General features: G+C 48.3%; 2 protein-coding genes across 4 annotated transcripts in view; one reads left to right on the forward strand and one right to left on the reverse strand.

The window, feature by feature from the left end:
• KCNIP1 (potassium voltage-gated channel interacting protein 1) overlaps nt 1-24,425 on the reverse strand; it is a 341,859-nt gene that overhangs the window by 297,448 nt on the left and 19,986 nt on the right. The window lies entirely within an intron of this gene.
• Nucleotides 11,154-21,432, forward strand: KCNMB1 (potassium calcium-activated channel subfamily M regulatory beta subunit 1). Of its 2 annotated transcripts, none has more exons than XM_015070509.3 (4): nt 11,154-11,309; nt 13,703-13,860; nt 15,270-15,441; nt 20,347-21,432. In XM_015070509.3, the coding sequence occupies exons 2-4, from the start codon at nt 13,727-13,729 to the stop codon at nt 20,614-20,616; spliced, it is 576 nt and encodes a 191-aa protein (XP_014925995.2). In that variant the 5' UTR covers nt 11,154-11,309; nt 13,703-13,726; the 3' UTR covers nt 20,617-21,432. The 2 variants fall into 2 exon arrangements, with proteins under 2 accessions (XP_014925995.2, XP_014925994.2); XM_015070508.3 differs by lacking the exon at nt 11,154-11,309 and adding an exon at nt 11,378-11,531.

Here is a 24,425-nt window from a genome sequence, read left to right on the forward strand (position 1 = left end):
GGAGGCTTCTTTGGATAGGAGACCACCTTGCTGGTTCTGGTCCCGCTGAACAAGTCCCAGGCAAGGCTGCTTTGGACAAGCCACTTTCCTCTTTGTGTCCGAGTCACTTTTTAAAAACTCAAGAGGTGCAATTATTACTACCTGCCGTTTATTGCCCAGATCCTCGCACTCACTCCTATGGATGATTACGTCTATTTTACAGATGGGAAAACTGTGGCACAGAGAGGTGAAAAAACTTGGCCATATTCCCAGGACTAGTAATGGGTGGAGTGGAGATTGGAACTGGGGTGTGTGAACTCTAACTCTGTGAGCTCACACACAGTACACACAGCCCCTCTCCAACCTACCCCTCCTAGGGCCAGTCCCTTCAAGCTCCAGAGAGCTCTTTCAACATCTAGACCCATGTATCTGTGATTTCCCATGAAAACACCCCAGATATCTCTTCCACCATCTCACTAATCATGCTATCCACTATTCCCCCCAGATTATGCCATGTGTTTCAGAGGGTTTCCACACAGCTGCAAGTCTGTTATCTTAGAGGAAAGCATAGTAACTACAAACACAAGCATTTATCTGACCAATTGGTGTTTTAAAATCACAGGAACTGAGGAAATAGCAGAAGAAGCAAATAAGTTTTGAGGAAGTGGAAGAAGGTGTCCCCACTGGGAGGTTGAGCCCAGGGGAAATATGGATGAGCCCTGAGTCTCCATCCGGAGGTGGGACCAACCTCAGTGTTGCCAGTCTCGTGGGTTTCCAGGAGGATCACCTGGAATCATGGCTGAGCAGGGGCTCTACACACAGCCATGGGAGGGGTTGCCACACCCAGCCTGACACCAGAGCTCGTCTGGGGTCCCACCTGCTCCCCAGCTCGGATGCAGGTGGTACAGGTGGTTAGAATCACTGGTCCCGGAGTTATATTATCTACGCTTTGACAGACAGGAGATAGGAGATTGCAGAGACCTCAGTCAGTTGCTGTCCACCACAAAGCTGACCTGTAGGCATGGACCCCAGATGCTAACGTGGCCCAAGGAAGGGTCTGCCCAGCCTGGGCTTTATTCCAGTTTCCTGACCTGGTGTACCAGCAAGCAAGAGGATCCCAGGGAAGCCAGGTGGCCCACAGGGAGACTTGCATACAGGCTGGTGTTGAGAATCTCTCTTCTTCTTGGGGTTGGAGAAAAAGCAGCACATATTTGCAATGCAGCTGGACAGCATGTATCAAGGACATTAAAACAATTTATCCTTTTTGACTCTATCTGGGAGCCTATTCCAAGGCAACAATCAAAATGACCGAAATACCTACCTGCATAAAGATGTTCTGTGCAGCCTTATTTATAACTGGAAGTAATCCTTATGTCCAACAGTTGGGAGACAATTGAGTAAACCGTAGTCTATCTACCTTCTCACCCTTATGCAGGCAGTAAAAATAATGTCATGAAGACTTTGTATTAGCAAGAGAAAATGATGATAATACGATAATAAATGAAAAGGCAGAAGAATAAAAACCTTGCAGTGGTAGATTGCAAAAATGGCCACAGTGTTTTGTAGATTTCCCTATCAGGAGGCCATCTTTCCTTCCCCTCTCGAATCTGGGCCAGCCTTGGGATTGGTGTGATGTGGTGTGATGTGATGTGGTAATAGGATGTGGTTTCTGCTCTTGGAACCAGCACCATAAGAGCAGGCTCATCTAGTCTGCTAGGAAACCCCTTGTCACCTGAGTCACCTGGTCACTCCAGCTGATAGCCAGCCACCCGTGGGACGTGAGTGAGGCCTTCCAGAGCCAAGTGAGTACATGAGTGGGCCCAGCTGAGGTCAGCCAAGTTCGGATCAGACCAGAAGGACCACACAGCAGAATTATGAGCCTCTGTTGCTCAATTTGGGGGTAGTTTGTTACACAGGAGTGGATAACTGACACACAAGCCTATGAGTATCACCAGGTACAGAAAAAGTACTTATGGGGGGGGGGGGAGGGGAATAAAATCCTGGAGGACAAGATTCCAAAATGCAAGGACTAGGTTTATTAAATGGTGGTGGGATTACAGATCATTTTTAAAAGATCATTTGTTTCAAAATGTTAAGACTGTGTTTAAGCTATTTGCAAAGAAAAATAAATGCACATTTTAAAAAGCGAAAATGGGAGCCGAATTTTCTTCTCTGTAGAGTTCTAATTCAAATCCCTCTGACACGGTTGCTTTTTGAGTTGGGACCTCATCAGTCTGCCTACCATGGATACAGGGGGAGACTTGAGCTCTGCCCTCCAGACAGGGCCAGGACGTTGGGCTCTGGAGGGCTATCCCTGGGACACTTGGCCTCTTTCCCACAGGCTCTGAAGCAGGAAGCTTGGGAACTGTTTTCTGGTGTTTTCAGCCACCGTCTGTAGCTCCCGCCACCCCCCAACCCCTATGGCATTCACAGTCCACACAGGGCAGGCAGTCCCACACCCTTGTTACTTTTTAATTGTTCCACTGTGTTTAGAGAGCTCCAGAACCAAAGCTGACATAGAAGGAGGAGCCTGAAATTTGGCGTGTAAAAGCCTGGACTCAAATCGCAGCTCGGCCCTTCCTGGCTCCCGCATTCCACCCTCGGCACAGACTGTGCTTCAGGGCCGGAGCTAGGCCTGGACATTAAAAAAATTTTTTTTAACGTTTATTTAATTTTGAGAGAGACAGAAAGAGTGTGAGCAAGGAAGGGGCAGAGAGAGAGGGAGACACAGAATCCGAGGCAGGCTCCAGGCTCTGAGCTGTCAGCACAGAGCCCGACGCGGGGCTCGAACCCACAGACCACGAGATCATGACCCGAGCCGAAGTCGGACGCTCAACCGACTGAGCCACCCAGGTGCCCCAGGCCTGGACATTTAGAGATGAATTGTGGGGGGACCTATACTCTCAAACACCAAACTTACGGTTTGAGTAATTTACTCATAGTTTACACATAATTTACTGTTGAAGCTGGGTTGGTTTTGAGAGTGAAGGGGGCTGACTGGAGTAAACGGGCTGTGCAAACTGCTGGGGCCCTCCGGTCATGCTGCCCGGAGCCCATTCTCTCCAAACGGAGCTGCAGTCTAGAAGAGCAGTCCCGCAAACAAAGGGAATTTAAACAAATTACAAAGAAAATCACTGCTTTCCTTTAAATGCATGAAAGTAGGTAATACTCATAATTCACAGTTACACTGTTCCTATTTTTCCTTTGTTCCTGAATTTTTCCTAATTGAAGCTGTTCCAAAACCCCTCACATGTCAAACCAGAGAAGATTTTCTAGGACACTTGGCCCACGTGGGTTTTCTCTCTTTCAGCCACCCCCTCCCTTTCCAGCTCTCAGCTCTATGTTACCTCTCTGCCTTCTGCCTCTCTAAAGCCAGCTCTCTCCCCCCATTCTCCAGAGGGACCGGAAGGAGGAGGGAAGGAGAATCTGACAGTCGAGGACAAAGAACTGACTGCTTGGAGTGGGGAACCAACAGGGAGGCCCATGTAGAGCAATCTGATCAATGTTATTCTTGGTACACACACAGATAACACAGTGTGCAAAGTTCAAAGATAGAGCGGGCCTACCTGAGGGAGGGGCACCTAATTCAGATGACCCTTAATAAACATTGATTGAATTTTGATTTAAATGCTCTGTGACTTTAGTCAAATCACTTAACCCTTCTTTTTATTATTTTTAAAATTTTTTTAATGTTTATTTATTTTTGAGAGAGAGGGAAAAACAGAATGTGACTGGGGGAGGAGCCGAAAGAGAGGGAGACACAGAATCCGAAGCAGGCTCCAGGCTCTGAGCTGTCAGCACAGAGCCCGACACAGAGTGGGAAGTCACAGACAGCGAGATTGTGACCTGAGACGAGGCTGAACACTTAACCAACTGAGCCACCCAGGCGTCCCAAATCACTTAAGCCCCAAATTCCTCTTCTGGGTGAAAGAGTGAATTATATGAATGAGAAGTACATGAATGAATGATACTATGACAATCACAGCCAGCTGACCAGGAAATTTTGATGTCCTACCCAGCTCCAATAATGTTATATTCATACTGAGAATCTAGGACTACATTTCCCAGGCTCCCTTGCACCTGGGTGGGACCATGTGACTAGTCCTCACAAATGGAAGGTGAAGATAAACGGTGCGTGTCACTTGTAGGCCGAGGTGGTTAAGTACCAATCACCCTCATTTTCTCTCTGCACCCATTCCCTCCTTCCAGTCTATTGGCTAGATAATTCTGGGTTCACCTCAAGGCCACAAAACAGTGGAGCCGTAAGATGAAGGAGCCTGATTCCACGAACAACCACCTAGAGGGGAGCCGCCCAACCAGAAGCATATATTCTGGACTCCCCGCAAATGGAAATGCACTGTTGTTGGGAAAAGCCAATAAAATCTTGGGATTGTCACAGCAGTTAATCCATCCTTGATAATTCTCCTGCCTCTCAGGGTTGTTACACAGATTAAAGACGATGGGCGTAGTGGCTTCAAGGGTGCCCCAACACCCACCCCCCTCCTGCCAGCCCTGGAAAAAAGATTTGTCCGTGTCCAAATCCTTGGACCATGTGAATGTGGTCTTATTAGAAGAAAAAGGTCTTTGCAGACGTAATTAAGGATTTTGAGATCATCCTGGATTACCTGGGTGTGTTCAAAAACCAACGACGACTGTCTTTGTAAGACAGAAGAGGAGAAGGTCCAGTGAAGATAGTTGCAGAGATTGGAGTGACACGGCCACAAGCCAAGGAATGCCTGGGACCTCCAAAAGCTGTGAGAGACAAGGAAGGACCCTCCCCTAGAGCTGTGTAGGCAGCCTCTTGATTTCAGACTTGTGGCCTCCAGAACTATGAGACAATACATTTCTATTGCTTGAAGCAGCCCAGTATGTAGCAATTTGTTACAGCAACACTAGGAAACTAACATAATGAGGTATGTACAGAGCCTAGCAAGCAGGCACTCAGTAACTTGTGAATTGTAAAAAAGTAGCCCCAGAGGCCGTTACAGTTTGCTCCTTGGAGACAGGGTCTTCTGGGAGATAGTGTCCCCTGAGAGCAGGCACAGTTCAAATCTATCTGGTCAACCCCTTGAGCTTTGTGCGAGCAATCTTATTGTTTGTGGATGACAAACATACATATTTATTAACGTGCCACAAGGGAAATTAAAAAGCCCTTTTCTGCAGTGTCTCTTTTCAAATGCCTGAAAATGGGACGCCTGGGTGGCTCAGTTGGTTGAGCGTCCAACTTCAGCTCAGGTGATGATCTCATGGTTCATGGGTTCGAACCCCGTGTCGGGCTCTGAGCTGACAGCTCAGAGCCTGGAGCCTGCTTCCGATTCTGTGTCTCCCTCTCTCTCCACCCCTCCCCTGCTCGGCTCTGTCTCTCAAAAATAAATAAATCTTTAAAAAAAAATTTTTTTTTTTTTTTAATTTTAAAGGAAGCAGCTGCTGCGGCCAGCGCCCTGGGCTGGCAGACCAAGAGCCAGCCTCAAGAGCAAGCGGTGGCTTCCTCCCATGGTCCTGGCTCAGACTGAGTCATTGGCTGAGGCGTGGCCTGGAACTTCAAGAAGGCTATGCCTGGCTCCTCCCCAGGCGGAGGAGAGGCCATAGGGAGACTTCCCGGGGGCCCCCTGAAGGAGGCTGTGGAGTATGGAAAAGAAAGTCGGGGGAGTGGCCAGCAGGCCAGCACCTGCTCTGCTTTAGTGCGCCCATCTATAAAATGAGGGCAATCATAGTACTTATTTCATAGATCACAGGATCAAATGAGATGCTGTGTTCCAAGTACTTAGCAGAGTGCCTGTCACATGTTAGTGCTTAGGAATTGAGAACCCTAGTTATGGGTAGAGAAATAATCTTCAGAAGGAGTATGGTAAGAACACTGCGTGGGAGTCAGTGGACATGGGCTCCAGACTACGTTCTGATACTCATGAGAGGCTGTAGAGAAATGTCTGAATCCCAATCCCTGCACCATCAAAGCTGTGTGGCTTTGGGTAAGTCACTTCACCTCTCTGAGCTCAGACAGCTCACCGGCAGAAGGGAAGTTCACATGTTATTGGATCCTATACTTCTGGGCAAAGTGAATCCTATGATTCCAGGAAAAGAGAAGGGGTTAAAGCCTTTAAAAGGCTCATAATCTTTGACTGTGATCCCTGCTTTTAGAAATCTATTGGAAGAAAAGAATCGGAGAGGTGAACAAAGACTGATGTTCGAAGGTTGTCACTGGAGGAGAGCTAATAATAACAAAACCTTGAAAATAGTCTAAATGTCTCCTAATTGGAAAGTACACATGTTACGGCACATCAGTAAAATGAACTATCAGAGACATGAAGCATTATGTTGCAAAATAATATCACCTTAATGGGAATGTGTTTCTATTTAAAATAAGAAGGACATACTTAAAATCATACAGAACATTCCTAAATTTATTTTTAAAAAGCATTTGCATTTGTCTTTAGAATATAATCTAAACATCAATACTTTGACAGTGGTTTCCTTGGGATGTTGGACTTGATTTCTTCTTTTCTGTGCTTCTCAGATTCTCTACCACTTCCCTCTGTTAATTTGTGAATAGAAAGCCTTACACACAGGAAGCTGTTGACCTACATGATCTCTATGGGCCCTTGGAGGGACGTTCTATGACTCAGCAAAAGGGTGGGAATATTCTCTTTGTAGCTTCGAAGCCCCCACCATGCAGGGAGTCGGAAGGGGACGGGAGAGGGAATATCGTTCAGTCCTTGGATCCCATTCTGACAGGCACCACTAAGAATAGTTAATGCATTTGGGGCCCTGAATCTTGCCAGAGTCAAACATGTCCAGGGTGGGGACGTCTTGTTCACTCCTGATCACATGCCGTTGACTTGCCACAAACACGCACTTAGGAGGGGGCTACTGCCCAGGACCACAGCATCACTGGGAGCCCTTGGTTCTCATCACCCCAGAGTCCGAGTCCCGTGGACTATGGTATGAAAAGAGCTCCATCAGCCTGCATCTACTTCCCCTACCTTGTCTCTCCCCACCACCCCCAGTGCTCAAATCAGGTCTGGCCTGGGCTAGGAAATTGAAACCCGCTGCCGTCTTCCACTTCTATGGCTCTCTCATCTTTATGCCCAGGTTCTGGTCCCCATATTGTGTTCTAATAGATCCAAACTCTCCCAGACCTGTCAGTTCCAGAACAATGACGGGTGCAAGTGAGGGTAGGGGTGGGTGGAGCAGGTCCACCTACCAGCAGAGTGTGACCTGAGCTGCACTAAACTAACAAGCCAACAAGCACCATTCCTCAATATCCAACAACATGGCGTCCATGGAATATACTATGCTCACCCATATAAAATGTGTACTGTACAAGCTTTTAAAAAATGTTTTCTGGAATGGGAAAACAAGTACAATATTCTGTTACGTTAAGGAGCAAGAGTTTCTTTTCTGGTCAAATGCTACAACACGGGTGAACCTTGAGTACATTATGTGAAGTGAAATAGCCTGACACAAAGGGGCAACTTTGGTAGGATTCTATTTATACGAGGAATCTAAAGTAGTTAGACTCAGAGGAACACAAAGTAGATAGCGGTTGCCAAGGAGGAGGGAGAAATGGGGAGTCGTTGTGTAATGGGTTATAGAGTTTCAGTTTTGCAAGACGACCAAATTCTGGAGACCTGGGGCACAACAATGTCAATATCGTTAGCACTTCCAAATTGTACACTTAAACTGGTTAAGATGGTGAACGTTTTTTGAAAAAGCAAAAGATTTTCTTCTGACGAAACCACAAACAGCAGCAAAACCCCGATTCTCTGTTTATCTAGTGATGAGACAGTGGTAAGAACAGCTCTGGCCCCGGATCTCAGGGAGCTTATACACTCCAGCGGGAAGACCAGTGAATGGGGAATAGGCACAAGAAGAAACAGAGCATCACAAGGACAGGGAGGGAAGGAGCTGCATACATGTGCTCGGAGCATGTTTAAACCACAGCCCCGACCTGGCCCAGGAGTCGAGGAGAGTGGCTAAGGGAACAGAAGTGAGGGGAGGACCCGGAGGACTGAATCCCAGGGAAGGGGAAGAGCTCACTAGCAGGTGGGGACCCAGGAATGTGCCCTCTGGAGGCAGAGAATGCATGAATCCTGTTAGGAGTGTCTGGAAGGACACGCGTGCGCCCTGACCAACAAATTCTCTCCAGGTGGTGGGGTCATCATTGTGCTCTATCCTCCTCCTGCACATCTCTATCCTACAGCTTTTCCACGGTGAGCTTGGATGATTTTGCAGTAAGGAAAAAGCATGAGGAAACGACCTTACTGCGCAGATGGATAGCAGTGCTTTTTATTTATTTATGCCCTTCCTTGTTTCAAAGAGGATTTCAAGCTGCTTACAATTATGTTAACAATATAGCAGGCTAAAATACCTTGTCACTAAGTAAGAAACATGAGGGGAAGGAAAAGTGCGGCTGAAAGAGTGAAACGAGAAAGGTGGGAGGCTTCCCTTCGCTCGGAGGGAGTAGCCCTGTCCTGCTCCTCCTCAGGTCCAGTCTTGCCATTTAATTCAAATATGGACATTTAATTGTCCTGTTTTTATCCATTGTCTTCTCAACTCCAGTGAAAAATCGTTCACCGTGATTTCCTCTGTCTTTTATTACTCTCTCCCCGAAAATATGTCATTTTGTTTTTCCATTGTGACTTTTTGCAGTTTTAAAAATCCATCTTCCCTTCCCCACGGGGACCCACCACAGTAGAGTGACATATTCGGAGTCTCCGCACGGTAGGTCCTCAAGTGTGTGAGCGAATGGCTCAGCGAGGACTGAGGGCCACTCATTCCCACTGCCAGCGGCACGGGCTCAGCACGGGCTCAGGACATGGTTGCCAATTTGATTTATGGGACTTATTATCCCAAGTGGTGGCGGAGAATAGATATTGATTCAAAAGGGTTTAAATAAATAAATGGATGCACAATCCAGAAAGGGCTATAGACTGAAGGGGGGGCTTGTAAAGCAGCTGAGGCAGACGTTGTAAAGGAACATTGGTCCTCTTGAAAACCGTGCCTAAGGGAGTCATGGAGGAGCAGGCATGAGCTGTGGGGTCAGCAAGCACAGGTTCACATCAGGCTCCATCACATCATGTGACAGGGGAGTGACCTTGGGCAAAGCATAGAAACGAGGCCTTTTGTGAGGACTGCTGAGAGGAATGTATATATATTTGTGTATGCATATGCATGTATATGTGTATGTATATGCATGTGTGTGTATGTATACGTTCATGGACATGTTCATATGTGTATGTGTGTATGTGTGTGCATATGCACATTGTGTGCACATGCACATGTACATTTGTACACGTGCATATGCATATACATCTGTAAACATGTGCATGCATGTATATGTATATGTGTGCATATATGTGTATATGTATGTGAAAGTATGTACACATGTATATGTGTGTGTGCAAATATGTACATGCATGTATGCAGTGTGTGTCTACACATATGTATACATGCATCTGTATATGTATATGTATTTGCATTTGGATGTGGCTCATGCCCTGGCCCATAGTAACTGCTCAATAAATGAAAATCCCACTTATAACTCTATACTTCTATTCCATTTGTGCACCGGTGAGCAACCTTATATAAGAATATAGAGGGCGTTTCTAAAGCTCCCCTATACCACTCCATATAGTCATTTCAGGCTTTTTCATCCCCACTGGTTCAGTTCTACCACAATCACTAGCAACACTAAGTTTCCCTTTTAAATCACTTACAATATATTCTAGTTACTGGGACTGCATAACAAAGTCCCTCAAAATATAGTGGCATAAAACAACTATTTAATTTGCTCGTGGGTTTTGTGGATGGGGAATTCAGAGAGTGCACAGAGTGGGTGGCTGGTCTCTGCTCCATGATGTCTGTGGCCACAGCTGGGGGACTTGAAGGCTGGGGCTGGCGTCATCGGCAGGCTCCTTCACTCATGTCGGTGGGGGATGCTGGTTGTTGGCTGAGAAGCGAACTGGGGCTGTCGGCTGGAACACCTCCATGTGACCTCTTGGCTTCCCCATGATGCAGTGGCTGGCTCCAAGGGAGGTGTCCCGGGAGAGGGTGCTCAGTGAAAGCTGTATCGCTGTTTATGACTTAGCTTTGGAAATCACACAGTGTCACTTCTACCACATTCTATTGGCAAGGTGGTTACAGAGCTCTGCCAGTGTTGAAGGACACAGATGCCCCTCTTGATGGAGGAACGTTGATGTCACATTGTAGGAAGAGCATGTGAGATAGGATGCATATTGGTGTGGCCATCTTTGGAAAACACAGTCTGCCGGTCAGAAAGCTTAGGTGATCTCTTATTTTTCAAGAGGCACCGAAGGTTTAGGTATAGTTATCTCCATTCTAGAAATGGACAAACTGAGACAAAGATGCAAAGCAATTTGCCTTGGGCACTCTATTTAACCTCTCTGAACCTCAGTTACTTCATTTATAAAATGGGTAGAAAAACCTCTACCTGAATAGATTAGTATGAGCCCACAGTGCTTATTACATTAGAGTGTTGGAGGTTTGAAGTTGGGAAGGCGTTTTGTGATTTCTAACAGCCCAGGTGAATGCAGAGCACTAATCTTTATTGTTGTAGTATCGTTATTTCCTTGCCCTTCACCTACAGCCCCACAGCCAGCTAAGGAGCGGAGTCTTTCTCTACATACCTTCGAGAGCAGAGCTTGTCCCAGCATTTCAGAGGGGGGCTCACTTTCCTGCAGCAGAAGAGCTCACAGGCCCCATTTCTTGCCTGTTTCCCTCTTCCAAAAGGACAAGTACCTTGGGAAGAGGCTACCTGGCTGAGCAGGCTGCCCCTGGACCTGGCTGGCTGGGACAGCAGTGGGACTGTCACTGCTTTCAGCTTCTGCTTGGCTGGGCTTTAAAAGGTGGATTTCTCTTCCTCTGCCTCAACTCTCCATTATTCCTAACCTTCCTCATTACTCTGAACGAAGTAAGTTTTAAAAAAATCCCAATAATGTAGTTGAGAAAACTGAAGCTCAGAGAGGTGCCGTGACCTGCGCAGGGTCACACAGCATGCAAGTGTCGAAGGCTCTGGAGGGTTTGGAGGCTCCTGTGGGGAAATGCCAGCCCCCTAGTGGCTGATAAGCCCAACCCTTTGGAGCTCTAACTCCTCCTCCTTCCCTCATGTCAACAAAAGGAAAATCATTTCCCGTTCCTGACTTCTGTGCCAGACCAGAGAGACTGAGTGATGAAGAAATGTCTCTAAATGCACCGGGATGGTCTTTCCTGGCTTCTCAGTTTTGCCGTCTTTTGTTGTTCAAAATCTGTTTTCTACAGACCCTGGAAATTGCAGGTGTGGGGGCCTGGTAACGGCTGCTGTTGTCTCCTGGGTTGGTACCTACTCCCTTGAGTTTGTGTCCCGGGGCTGTGTGCTCAGACTTGACCATGTTTGGGCATGGAGGCTTGTCCCAGATGGGGACCAAAGCCCGCTTTCCCAGAGATGGGCTGGGAGCCCAAGCTTCTCGCTGCAGCTCAGGCAGCCTCTTTTGGGGTGGGGGCAGGGGCCAGGCAAGAAGTATCTGCCTGCTGAAGACTCCAGGGCACGGGAGACTGTGAGTAGTGCGTCCAGAGCCCTTGGGGAGTGGTTTCTCCAACGATTGACGACTGACCGGGGTTAGTGGGGAGATCGTGGCGGGAGGGAGGCTGGCCGCGGAACTTCCTTCCTTAAGGGAGGTCCATCGGGATTCTGGGCTCCAGAGGGGCTGACAGTGGTGTCAGCAGAGAGACGAGAACGGCTGGTGTCTGGGTCCATGGTCTGGTGGCCTACTGGGGGATCACTCCATGGCTGGATCACTCTAGTACCTCAGTGTCCTAGCACTCAGGTCCCAGCTCCCAGAGCACCAGAGTGTAGCCACCCGGGGAGCAGGGCTGGTCCTGGCATTTGTCCCCGGGGGAGGAGTGGGACCAAAAATAGGCTCAGCAAGAGCACTGGGGGCTTCTGCTCCAAACCTTCAGGATTCCCTTTGTTATACTGGTAACTAATGTTTAGTGACAGCCTGCATCGGGCCAGACCCTGTGATCAATATGTGATATTTGGCATGTGACCTGATCTTTGTCAGAACTCTCTGAAGCAGGTACTATTATTCTTGTTTTATAGTCATATGGTTGCTAAGTGGCAAAGTCAGGATTTGATCCTGGATCTGCTGACCTCAGAGTCCTCCCTGCCCCACCCCCCACCAAACCCTTAAACACCATACTCTACAATCTGTCCTTAAGGAAGAGAATGTCAACCAAAATACCAGGTCTAGAAGACCCTCCAAAATCCTACCTTCTCCTTCATTCTCCATCTTTCCGAAATTCACCCCAGACTTTGAGTGACTTTTCCAAGTGAAAGATATATCCAAAAAGTCCAGATATCTAGCAACTCTCAAAAGTGAGAATTTCTTCTTGGAGTCTAACTGAAATCCCTCCTCTTATAGCGGCAATCCATTTCTTCCTATCCAGGCCTCAGGGGATATCAGCAGTTCCTACTCTTCTTCCTGTCTGAAGGCCCTCCCTGTGGTTGTTAAATCCCATCCATACCGATAACCGTATCCATATCCATATCCTCACCCCATTCTTTTGTCCTGCGTGGTTTTATCACCACTCTGCAAATCTTCTCTCTCAGTGTAGGTAAACAGTATCACCAGAGCATTACAGACAGGTGAGACCTGAATAGACAGCACGTTCCAAACTTCTCTGTTATGGGGGGAACCCCTCCCCTCCCCTCTCCTTCCCTCCCCTCCCCTCCCCTGTCCTCTCTCGTCTCCTCTCCTCTCCTCTCCTCTCCTCTCCTCTCCTCTCCTCTCCTCTCCTCTCCTCTCTTCCTGAGTTCCCAGACCTGGTCACCCAACACCCCTGCCTTCCCAGTGTCAGGAGTGCCCAGGGGCTGGGAGGACACAAGAAGGCATGCAGCAGAGGAGGCAGTGCCCCTGGGAGGACTGAGTAGCCTGGAAGGTAGGGGACTCACCAATGGCAGCTTCTGGAGTGCATTCCCACTCTCCAGTAAAGAGCCCGTTGTGTTCGGGGTACTCAGCCTACCTGGCTGCCTGCTGGGGGCCCTGCTGCCCCTACTCTGCTTGCTGCCCCCAGCCCGGCCAACCTTGCCTGGGGATTGTTTGGTAAACTGTGAAGTGTCCTAGGAGAAAGTGCTTGGGTGTTCCACACTTGCTGCCTACTGTTTTCCGTTTATGTCACTGTATTACTTTTCTATTGCTGCCATAATAATTACTACATGCTTGGTGGCCCCAAACAACAGAAATCTCCTCTCACATAGTTCCGGAAGCCAGAAGTCCAAAGTCTCCTCTGGCTTCTTACCTTCTCCTCTTGTCAAAGGACACTTGTGATTACATTTAGGGTCTACATGGATAATCCAGGATAATCTCCCCATCTCAGCATCCCTAAAGTCTTTGCCATGTAAAGTACCAGTCGCAGATTCCAGGGCTGAGAATATGGACCTCCTCTTAGGAGCCAATAGTGAGCCTATCATACATGCGAACTTGGACTAGTCACTCTACCTCTCTGGGCCCCGGATCCTTCAACGGTGGAAAGGGGATGATACTTGCCTCTCAGAGCAGATGGGAGGCTTACATTGGGGTCAAAAAAGCCCTCTGAAGTTGCAACACTCCACATAAAACTAGAGGTGGTGTTGATCTTTGAGTACCCTCCCCTCTTACCTGTCCCCGCTGTGGGGATTACCTGCTGCCTGTGCTCATCCCGTGTCTGTTTGCCTCTGTGGCTCCAGAAATGACCGCTGCCTGCAGTGGACATGGGGAAGAAGCTGGTGATGGCCCAGAAGCGGGGAGAGACTCGAGCCCTTTGCCTGGGTGTGGCCATGGTGGTGTGTGCTGTCATTGCCTACTATATCCTGGGCACGACCATGCTGCCCCTCTACCAGAAAAGGTACTGCACTCTCCTGGCTGCCCCACCCTCCAGCCATTCTCCCAAGGGTCTGTTCTGCCAGGAACCCCAGCCTCTTCCTACCCCTCCCCTTGACTTCACATCAGGCAGGAAGGTCTGGACAATCCTCAGTCTTAGGGTTCACGGTTCAAGTGCAGGGAGGGTAGGCCTGACCGGACCCTGCTCATCCGGGGTTCTGGGACCTGGGGGTGGCAGACATAGGAGGCCCTTCTCACAAGAAACGGTGAAGGATCAGAGCAAATGCTCCAGCGTGAGTTTAACCCCGGAGAAATCAGAGTTCTAGATTTTCATAGCTCATTTGCACAGTTTGACTCCCCTTCGGAAACCTCCTAGTCAGGTGGGCATCTAGCCTCCTGTTGAATACCTCAAGTGACAGGGAGCTCAGTACTTCATTGTACATACCATTTCATTTTGGGGCTTTTCTGAGTAGGAAATGTCACACTGAGCCAAAGCCTGCTCCCCTGGAGCTCTGTTCTGGAAGCTCACAGATGTTCCATGCCCTTGCTCCCTGACATGTCAACCACTCGAGCTTTTAAAGGAAATGGTGTGAAGTTCCTGATCCATTCTCTCCACTTGTGTTTTGAGGATAAGTCTCAGACCCTCGCCTCTGGACATTTCCAGCTGCTGATAGTCCCTCCATCTGGCAATGCGTGTCTTGCCTGATAAACGGGAGATGAATCACAGGTGATCCCCTGATGGGTTGATGAGCCTGTTAGCCTCTCCTGGGCCTGCTTCTTCCCCATGTTTTATAACCCTGGAGCGATTCCAGGTTGGAATCTTACCCGAGAGAGGCATTGTACAGGACTGCTGTGTGCCTATGACACGTTATCTCCAGGTTGACCGCCATCCCCACCAACCTCCCTACCCTGGCACAAATCAAGTCCCTTCTACATCCACTCATTTTAGGGGAAAAGGCACAGGTCCGGTGTGGCCTCAGAAAAGTCATTCGACTTTTCTGAGCCCTTCTTCCCACCGCCTGCAAGATGAGGATGGTGTGGCTAAGGGCTAAGGGGTCTCAGGTCTGGCTGCTCAGAGGAATCAAGGCGGGGGCTTTTAAAAACATATCAGGGCCTGGGCCCCGCCCACCTTAGGAATTCTGATTCCCTTGTTCTGGGGCATGGCTTGGACATGGAAATCTTTTCAAAAGCTCCCCAGGGCTTTGGGTCAGCAGCCCGGGGGAGAATCATTTATCTAGATGATCTCTAAGAGGCTTAAAAGCATTGATATTCTGATTCTATGCTTCTTGTGAGTGGGGTCACACTCCTTTAGTGCTAGATGATTATGGCAAGATGGGGAAGTCCCAGGCCTAGTCTCTCCAAAGGGGTTTAAACCTGGTGCTCTGTGCCACCCAGGTTCTGAGATATGTATGTATGTGCACATGGTCTCCCCAGCGTGTGGACCCAGGAATCCATGTGCCACCTGATTGAGACCAACATCAGGGACCAAGAGGAGCTGGAGGGCAAAAAGGTGCCCCAGTACCCATGCCTGTGGGTCAATGTGTCAGCTGTGGGCCGGTGGGCTGTGCTGTACCACACGGAGGACACTCGTGACCAGAACCAGCAGGTACTGACTGGGGGAGGGGAGGGGATGGGCACATATCCCCCTTGCCCCTGGCAGGTGCATGGGCCTCTTCCTAACTGGATCCACATCTCCACTCTAGAGCATGGAGCCTGAGCCTACGTGATGAGGGTCCACAGCTGATATGAGGTCCAGCCAGACTTAGCTCTTCTGGGTTGGAGTTAGACAGACCTGGGTTGGAATCCCCACTCTGCCACTAAGTGCTGTATGACTTGGGGCAGGCAGCGAGCCCCTCTAAGCTCAGCTGCCACCTTTGCTGGAGTGCTGTTAATGAAGACAGAGGCTGTGTAGTGTGCTGAGTTCAATGTCAGGTGGATAGCCGGCACTTGTATAAGGTGAGTCAAATGAGAGACCAGACCCAGAGCTGACCCCATGGGAGGGAACTCCTGAGATACCCCTCGCTTCCCCCAGGAAAGCAGAGGCTGGAGAAATCTCTGGAAACCAGTGCTTGGGAGATTTTTCCCATCACTACCTCCTGCACCCCCAACCCATCATCCTAGTCTTTCCTATAGAAAATACAAGTTGGCCTTATCCATTCACTCATTCATTCAATAGTCACTGAGCACTTCCTGTGGCAGGAGCTTTGGACTCAGGAGGAGAGAGCTTACATGGGAAATAATATCTAATGGGGAGGGATCAGTGCCATAGAGAGGAAAAGAGAAAATTATGGGGTCAAGGGCAGGAGTGACTTTTTCTAGCCAACAGCGAGGTGAGGGTGTCAGGAAAGTATTTGTGTTAGGCTTTAAAAATCAGCAGGGGTGAGATACACAGAAACATGGAGGGCAGCATGCATGGCAAATGGAGGGCATAGAATACAAGGTACTGGAAGGTGTGCTGCAGAAACCAACTCAGAGCTCAGTGGGACAGGAAGATGTTGCAGAGATGGGCTCCACATGACCCACCTATGGAATCAGAAAGTTTTTTGTTTATGAAAGGTTTTTATATGTTTTTTTGAGAGAAGCAAAACTTTAGTGAAAACACTATAAGTTATGGATAATAATTAGTTCCTATATTTAAAAAAAAAGATTATAGAAAACACTTTACTGATTTTTTTTTTTTTGATAAAAAGATCGTCTTTAAGGATATCCAGGTGAAACAGCGAACACAACACAGTAGGAAAGGAGAAGTAAGTGTTGAATTCCAGTGCAAGACACAACACAGCACCATTAGCAAAGTGGGTAGAAGAAGCTATCCTACAACGCATGGAGTTAGACTTTTATATCCAGTAGAGATTTTTTCCAAGCTTTAGAAGTCCAGCGTAAGGAAGCGAATTGGGGGAAGGGCTAAGCTTATTTACCATCACCATTTTACCAAAAAACACAATGATTCAACCTCATGAGAAATAGAGGTTGGTCTGCCTGAATAGCAAATAGAGCAAATGCCAAGGCGGTCCAATCTCTCCGATTCCATTGGGACAGGTAGAGACCTGTCTCATCAACCTGGGCCCGGGACAGGTCAAGTTCCTTTGCATTTGTACCAGAAAGCCGGAGCTTTATCTGGAACAAGTTCACTCCAAATAATGCTCCATGGTGCTGATTTTAGCAGGAGGTGGGGTCATAAATGCCTACCATTTCCTAGGGAAAGGCTCTACTGGTTACCGGGAACTTAAATCCAAGTAGACCATAAAGAAGGGAAATGCTAATGATATTCTGGCACAGTACAAGCTGTGTGCCTGTCATCTCTGCCAAGGACTATGCAAGTATGGAATTGAAATGTGATCAGGCAATCTGGCACTGGTCGACTCTGGCCATGCATGGAACCACCTGGGGACTTAACAAAACTGGGTTCCTACACCAGACCAACTGATGCAGAATTTTAGGGCTCTCCAGGTGATTCTAAGGCTTAGAATTACCTCTGTGAGCAAACAGGAGTCTTTAAAGGGTCTGTGGTCCTGGGAGCATGATCAGAGTGGTACAGAGGAGTGTGAAGTTCAACGACTGGGCAGAGAGCCTGGGGCCATGACAAGCAGCCAGGATGGAGGTAGGGCCTGCAGTGAGGATGGATGCTGACAGTCAGAGTTTGGTAGCTGCTGGGATGGGATGGGAAGGGCAGAGTGTTGATGGTGCACAGTGGGATTACTGACAGTGTCGGGGGGTCATAGAGAAATGGGTCTGGACAGTGCAAGGTGACCAGACCTGTTTTGTCAGCACTAACATGACTCAGCCCCACCAGATGGGGATAGAGCCCCTACGTCCTCCTGAATCAGCACCTACCTGACTCCTGCTTCTTCTTTGGCATTCAGTGGCTGCTGATTTATCCCAAGGAGCAAGAAGCAAATTCCCAAAGACAACCAGAAGGGATCACTGGTGTGATAGGAATTGCGAGCAGGCTGGCTTGCAGGCTGCCTGCCTGACTCTGAGGTTGCCAGTTCAGAGGAGCAAGGGGCCAGATCTGCCCCTGTAGTGAGCTGTCTGCAGCATGTGAGACATGTGAGAGCGTGTGGGCATGCTCTGCCTGCACCTGTAAGGACAGTGCAGGCTGGTAGCCACAGACTCTTCTGTCTTCTTTCTCCTAGCACCCAGGCATCACCAGGAGAGGTGCTAAAGAGGCTGTTGCTCTGGTGGGACAGTGGAAGCGCCCTTTGTGGTTTTGTCAAGCAGCTGGGTTGGTGCGCCAGCTACCCCATCTACTTTCATTCAGCTCTGGAGTACAGGGAGCCAGTGCTCTGGGCCAGCTGGGTGTGCTCGGGATTCACGTGTGAAAGGCCAGTCAAGGCTACCGCCCCCCAGCCTCACTCTGAGGAAGGAGGCTACTGATCAGCTACTGGTTCTCCCATGAGCCTTAGCGCAGGAGATTCTAAGCCCCTTCCCATGCTCTGTGCTGAGAATGTGCTGTCACAGGACTTGGGGAAAGGTTGGACCATTTCAGATCCTTCATATAACTCAGAGGTAGCTGGATCCCAGACAGGGGACAGAGGATGCAGATAGGCCCCAGGCCTCTGAGGTCGGTCCTGCAAAGTGAACTCCTGTCCAGTGTCTTGTCAAAAAGTCCCACCAAAGGATCCAGCATGACCACATGCTGGCAAAAGACACTGAGGGGCCCAGGATGGGCACAAGCCCTCACCTGAGAGCTTATCCACCAGTCCCTCTTTAAGAATGGAAAGAAAGAGCTGTTGTTGCATTTCATAGTTAAGTCACATTATTTTTGTTATTACTTTTGATAGCATCTTCCATTTACTGAGCACTTAGCATGTGCTGGGCTCTGTGCTTGGGCTTTATATGTATGATCTCTTCTAATGTCCTCACAAACCCATTTTGCAAGACTCAGAGAGGTTGTACAACTTGGAACTGGTGGCTGAATCCAGGTCTGTCTGGTTCCACAGCCACACCATTGCTCAATGGGGTAGGTTACCAAGGTCATAGTGAGAGGCACTGGGGAGACAGGCTAGGTCCTCTCAGCTCAGAATTCTGAATTTACCTGCTATGGGACCCTGCAGTGTCCAACAACTTTGGCAGATTCCCTGGAGGCAGTGTTTCCCAGCCTTAGTTGCTCCCTGGCTGGCTGGGAACCTAATTGGGTGGCAGTTCCCCCACATCCCAGGCTGTCAGAACGTGAATGCAACCATCCTTTTTACTGCTGGATGAGTGCTGTGTGGGCCAGCAGCTTTGGGGACGGAGTCTCATTCACATCCAGGAAGTGACTGAGGCCTGGGGAGAGGCTGGCTCAACAGTATACATGTTGATCTTGGACATGATTATACTAGGCCAGTGGTCTCAAACCACTGTAGGAAGGGATCACTTGTTTTCTGGACCCTGCCCTCAGTAATTCAGAGTGAGCGGGAAGCTGCGCTCTGGCCAGGTGGTCTGCTGCAGATTCTGTGACGGAGGGACCACCTTTGCAGAATATCTCCCAGAGCCTCACATACATAACATTCAGACCTCCCGGCACAGAACGGAGATAAAAGCAGGGTCTCCATTCTGTGCCTCCTCTGCAGAACTTTCCAGATGGACCTCACCTGACCAGGCCAGAGGCTCCTAACAACCAGTGTCAGAATTAAGTGTGTGCCGTGCTTTGCCTGCACAAGCTCTTTCAAATGTAATGTCTTTTTCCTTTGAATCCCAGTATCAAATACTGGCTTGCCAATATCTTTTTTTGGCTCACAAAGGGCTAGAACCACGGAGGGTTTTTGATTCAAATTTTTGCCAATGTTTTAAAACTGTGGGAGTTCACATTAAAATTTGGGGTTCTGGCCTTTCTTGAAATTTTGGAGGCCTGGCTACAACAGGTCTTCTGGATCACGTGGCATGCATCGTCCGGATGGCGTGAGGACTGCCAGTCTGGAAGCTTCTGGCTCTCTTCATTTCATCAGCACCCCCCCCCCCCCGACAATTGTCCCTGGCACCAGGGGAAGTGTCAGGTGGCACCCGTCATCTCTTCCCTCCCCCACTTCACATGTGGATGCTGCAGTGTGAGCCCCGTGGGCGACTGAGCGTATGACCTCTGCCCTCGATCCAAACGCAGAGCCTACTCGGTCTGTGTCACTCATTGGCCAGTTAAGTTTGAAGCCCGTCTTTAATAACATCCTTTGAAGGAGATATTGCTATTAACCCATTTAAGAGATAAGATATCAAGGTTGAGAAAGGCGAGCAATTTGCCTAAGGTTCTACAGCCAGTGGAGGCAGAACTAGGACTCCAGTTGGGCCCCCCCTCCAGGTGTGGGCATGTACCCCGAGCAGCTCCTGGGCCACTGTCCTCACAAATGACACTGTACTGTGAAGGTGCCCTCTGGAACCAAGCAGTGCACAGCCTTCCAAGCTTCAACCAGTCCCAACTCCCAGCCGGGGGCCCAACGCCAAAGCCAACACTTTCCCTTACTTCATGCCAGCCCCTCATCTTGCCCAAAGCGACGGGAATTTCCGACTTCATGGGTGCTCTTGCTTCCCCTCACAGTGCTCCTACATCCCACGCAGCCTGGAAAACTACCAGGTGGCCCGGGCCGATGTGGAGAAGGTCAGAATGAACTTCCACGAGCATCGGATTTTCTACTGCTTCTCAACGACTCGGGAGAATGAGACCACTGTCCTGTACCAGCGCCTCTATGGACCCCAGACCCTGCTCTTCTCTCTCTTCTGGCCCACCTTCCTGCTGACCGGTGGCCTCCTCATTATCGCCATGGTGAAGATCAACCAGTCCCTTTCCATCCTGGCGGCTCAGAAGTAGACCTATCCATGCCACAGCATGCTCGGCCGGAGGGGACTGGGTGGGCCCCCGGGCCTCTCCCTACTCATGTATCCATGTCTCCTCCCCCTGCCTTCTCACTATTAGGGCTCTTATCCATCCCACCTTCTGCTACGTGGGTGGGCCTTGGGAAATCCCTTTGTTAACTCATTCCTGGTACGATGGGATATGGAATGTGCAACAGCCCCCTGGTGCTTCAGAGAGCTCCAGGCCAGCTGGTAACAGCTTCCCATTGCCTGTCCCCACTCAACTGGCTCAAACCCACTTTCTACTGCGCCACGGACCCCGCCCCACAGACAACAATGATGCTTATCTCTGTGCCTGTGTTTTCTCGGTTGGCTCAAAGGCCCACCTTTGCCGTCCCTGGCAAACCTCAGTTCCTTCTTTGAATTCCATAATGAAATTATGGGACAGCAGGTCCCACGTATACAGAACATTTAGAATATTGCTTTTAGGACACTCAGTGCTATATGCATTTTTATTCCAAAATTAACAAATATAGGCACAAACTTCTGGTTCTAAAATACTTAAGTCATGGGGATGTCATGTACAGCATGGTGACTATAGTTAACAATTCTGTATTACATATTAGAAAGTTGCTAAGAGAGTAAATCTTAAAAGTGCTCATCACAAGAAAACAAATTTGTAGCTATGTATGGTGACAGATGTTAACTAGATTTAGTGCGGTGATCATTTTGCAATATACGCAATATTATGTTGTACACCTGAAACGGATGTAATGTTATATCTCAATTATACCTCAATAAAATATACGTATATACATCAAGAAGCTATAAGGAAATATACTAAAATACATCAAAATATTAACAGAGGGATTGGGATGGTGGTTAATTTTCATTTTCTTCCTCATCCCTCTTTTTATTTTTCATACTTTTCTAAGTTTTCAGCAGTAGGAAGGTGTGGTTTCATTGGTTTTGTTTTTAATGAGAAAAGCAACGGTAGGTATTATTTTAAGAAGATTTGGAAGGGTGAGCCTCACGTCGCCAAACAGGTGGAAGTAGGCTGGGGAGGGGTTGGGCTCCAATAAGAGGCAGGCTTTTGAGAACATACAATTTTAAGAGCCCTCTATGGAAGGAAGGTAACCACATAGATGCGGATGCATAATTTACAATGCAGGTAAGTATAAGGCACTGGCCCTGCAAGGGAAGCCTGTCTCACACATGAAAAGGGCATAAGTGGAGGATGCCATCGTCTCTACTGTTACTACTCCAAGAAGTTTCCCTAGAGAGGTGGTTCTCAAAGTACAGTCCCTGATCCAGCAACATCAGCATTCTGGGGAGCCTTGGGAGAAATGCACGTTCTCAGGCCCTGGCTCCAGCCCAAGGGAGTGTGGTGGAGTGGGGTGGGGTGGCGGATGGAGGAGGGCGACAGCATTCTGTATGTTAACAATGGCTGAAGGGGCTTCTGTGGTACCCCCAAGCGTGAGAACCACTGGTGTAGAGAAGCAGTGCCCTGTCACCGGGCTTTTCGGAATGGATGCATGACTGTTTGACAGTGCAGTTCCTGAGCTGGATGTGAAGTTAGGCTGGCATCTCTGAAGTTCCTTCTGGAGCTGTGATTCTAGCCCCAGGGTATAAATCTTGTCTCTGCCTCTGCCAGATTTCATCTCTCAGATTCACAGTTGTTTCATCTTGAAAAAGTGACTCCTCCTTTTGGGTGGTTGGGAGGGCGGAATGAAGTTTTGGCACATGGTAGGTGGCCAGAACGGAAGCAATTATTAATTACCATAATAAGAAATAAATACTCAGAAGCTCCCAGAAGCAATTATACCAAAGATAATGTTAGCTAGCATTTATTGGTGCTTATGTATTACATGCTGGGCACTGTGCTAAGCAGTTTGCCTTGTAGAAATTCAGCAAGGTACTACTCAGCCTACCTCAGAGAGGAGAGAACAGCACAGGACAGTGGTTAAGTATGTGAACTTGTGATGTGGACTGCCTGGCTTCAAATACCCAACCCTGCCATTCACTAGCTGGGTGACCTTGGACAAATACCTCAATTTCCTCATTTGCAAAATAGGAACTAATAATATCTCCCTTTTAGGATTGTTGGTATTAAATTAGTTATTCTACAAGCTTCTTAGACTAGTGACTGTCATATGGCAAGTGCTCTATAAGATACTATGAAAAACTGAAGCTCTAAGATGTCATTGGCCAAGGTCATTCATATAGCAGGTGAGGAGCTAGGAATCAAGCCCTGGGCTGTGTGTGTCATTCCAGAGAGGACTGTCAACCACAGTACTTGAGCAGACGCAGCTGAAAGGCTGAGGGCCCCAGTCCCCCAAAGCCCCAGGGACCAGGTAAGGACTAGTGCTATGTTCCTGGAACCCAATGGTGCTCTCATACAAGTCAGGTATGTGAGGGGAGAGCATCTGTAATCTGCATGAACATCTCTTACTTCTAACCAGAGAGCCCTGATATACCCCATACCCTCCAGGCTCTTATCTGGGGACATTCCTTCCAAGGGGACTGCACCATTCCCCAGAGGTTCTCCCTTCTGGGGTCAGGGAAGTCTTAAGTCCTCCGAGTCTTTTAAGAAAGCCTCAGAGGTGACATTGTACTATGGTAATGGTACTAATGGTAAGACATTACCATTGGAGGAAATTAGACAAAGCATACAATGGGATGTCTCTGTATTATGTCTTCTAACGGTATGGGAATCTGCAAGTATCTCAAAAATTTAAGTTTGATATAAATAATAATAAGAAAAAGTCCCCACCATAAGTCTCGCTTAAAGGGACTCCTTCACACATGGTTTTCATGCATCTGCATTTGGGGCTAAGATACATAGAAACTCAAACAGCCCCTGCGAGGGGAAAGGCCATGTACCTCTAGAAAAATGCCCAGCCCTCAGTGCTCCATGCATCATTAATGGTGACCTTCATTGGCTTGGGACACATGCCCTCCTCCTGTCGATAAGACTGGATTATATCTGCCTGCTGCTCACAGAACTCCATGTACAGGATGAGCGTGAAATAGTGGGCATTTGAGCATGATAAGTAAGACACTGAGGAAAAATGTTTTTTGGGATAATAGCTGCCTAGGAGCAGAAAGCCCTCATCAGTTCTTAATAAATCACTGCTAATGAGCATCTTGTGTTTCCACCGTTTTTTGCTTTTCATCTCACGGGCCAGTGACTCACACCTGGAGAGGTGCACCTGGCTTGCTCCCCTATGCCCCTCCCCTGGGAATCAGCCCATGTGGTAGGGATCAGAGACAGGGGATGGGGAGGCCAGAGATCAATCAGACCCACTGCCTGCCTTCAAGGAGCTTTTCCATCCTTGCCAGTCTTCCCCACCATTACCAAGGTCTTCCTTTTTCACAGTGAAGAAAAAGGAAGGAACCTAACTTACGCAAATTCAAAACAGTGCAATCTCAAATATTGATAAAATCTTTCTGTGAATTATTGAAATGATTCCAGACCCACTCCATCAACAATGTATCCAGAATTTCTCCTAATTTTAAAGCTCGTTTTTCAAGTGAGTGGATTGTAAACTGCAGTCATTCTATTGCTAATTGACAGTACAGGCTGGTGCGTAAATGTTATCTCCTGTCTTTTGGAGTAGAGTTGCATTTAGGGAATTTTGAATTATATGAAATATTTGGGAGTATACTGTTTGAACAAAGTGTAACTATCCTGTACCTCACCAGTGGCTGCCTTTTCACATGGAGGGACAAGAGGAAGATCAAAGCAAGATCAGAAAGACGGAGAAATTCACCCCAGTGTAGTGTAGTGTTTTTCACAGAGGAGGCTTGCAAGGTCAAAAATGT

Source organism: Acinonyx jubatus, chromosome A1, assembly GCF_027475565.1.
Source record: "Acinonyx jubatus isolate Ajub_Pintada_27869175 chromosome A1, VMU_Ajub_asm_v1.0, whole genome shotgun sequence".
Classification (NCBI taxonomy): Eukaryota; Metazoa; Chordata; class Mammalia; order Carnivora; family Felidae; genus Acinonyx; species Acinonyx jubatus.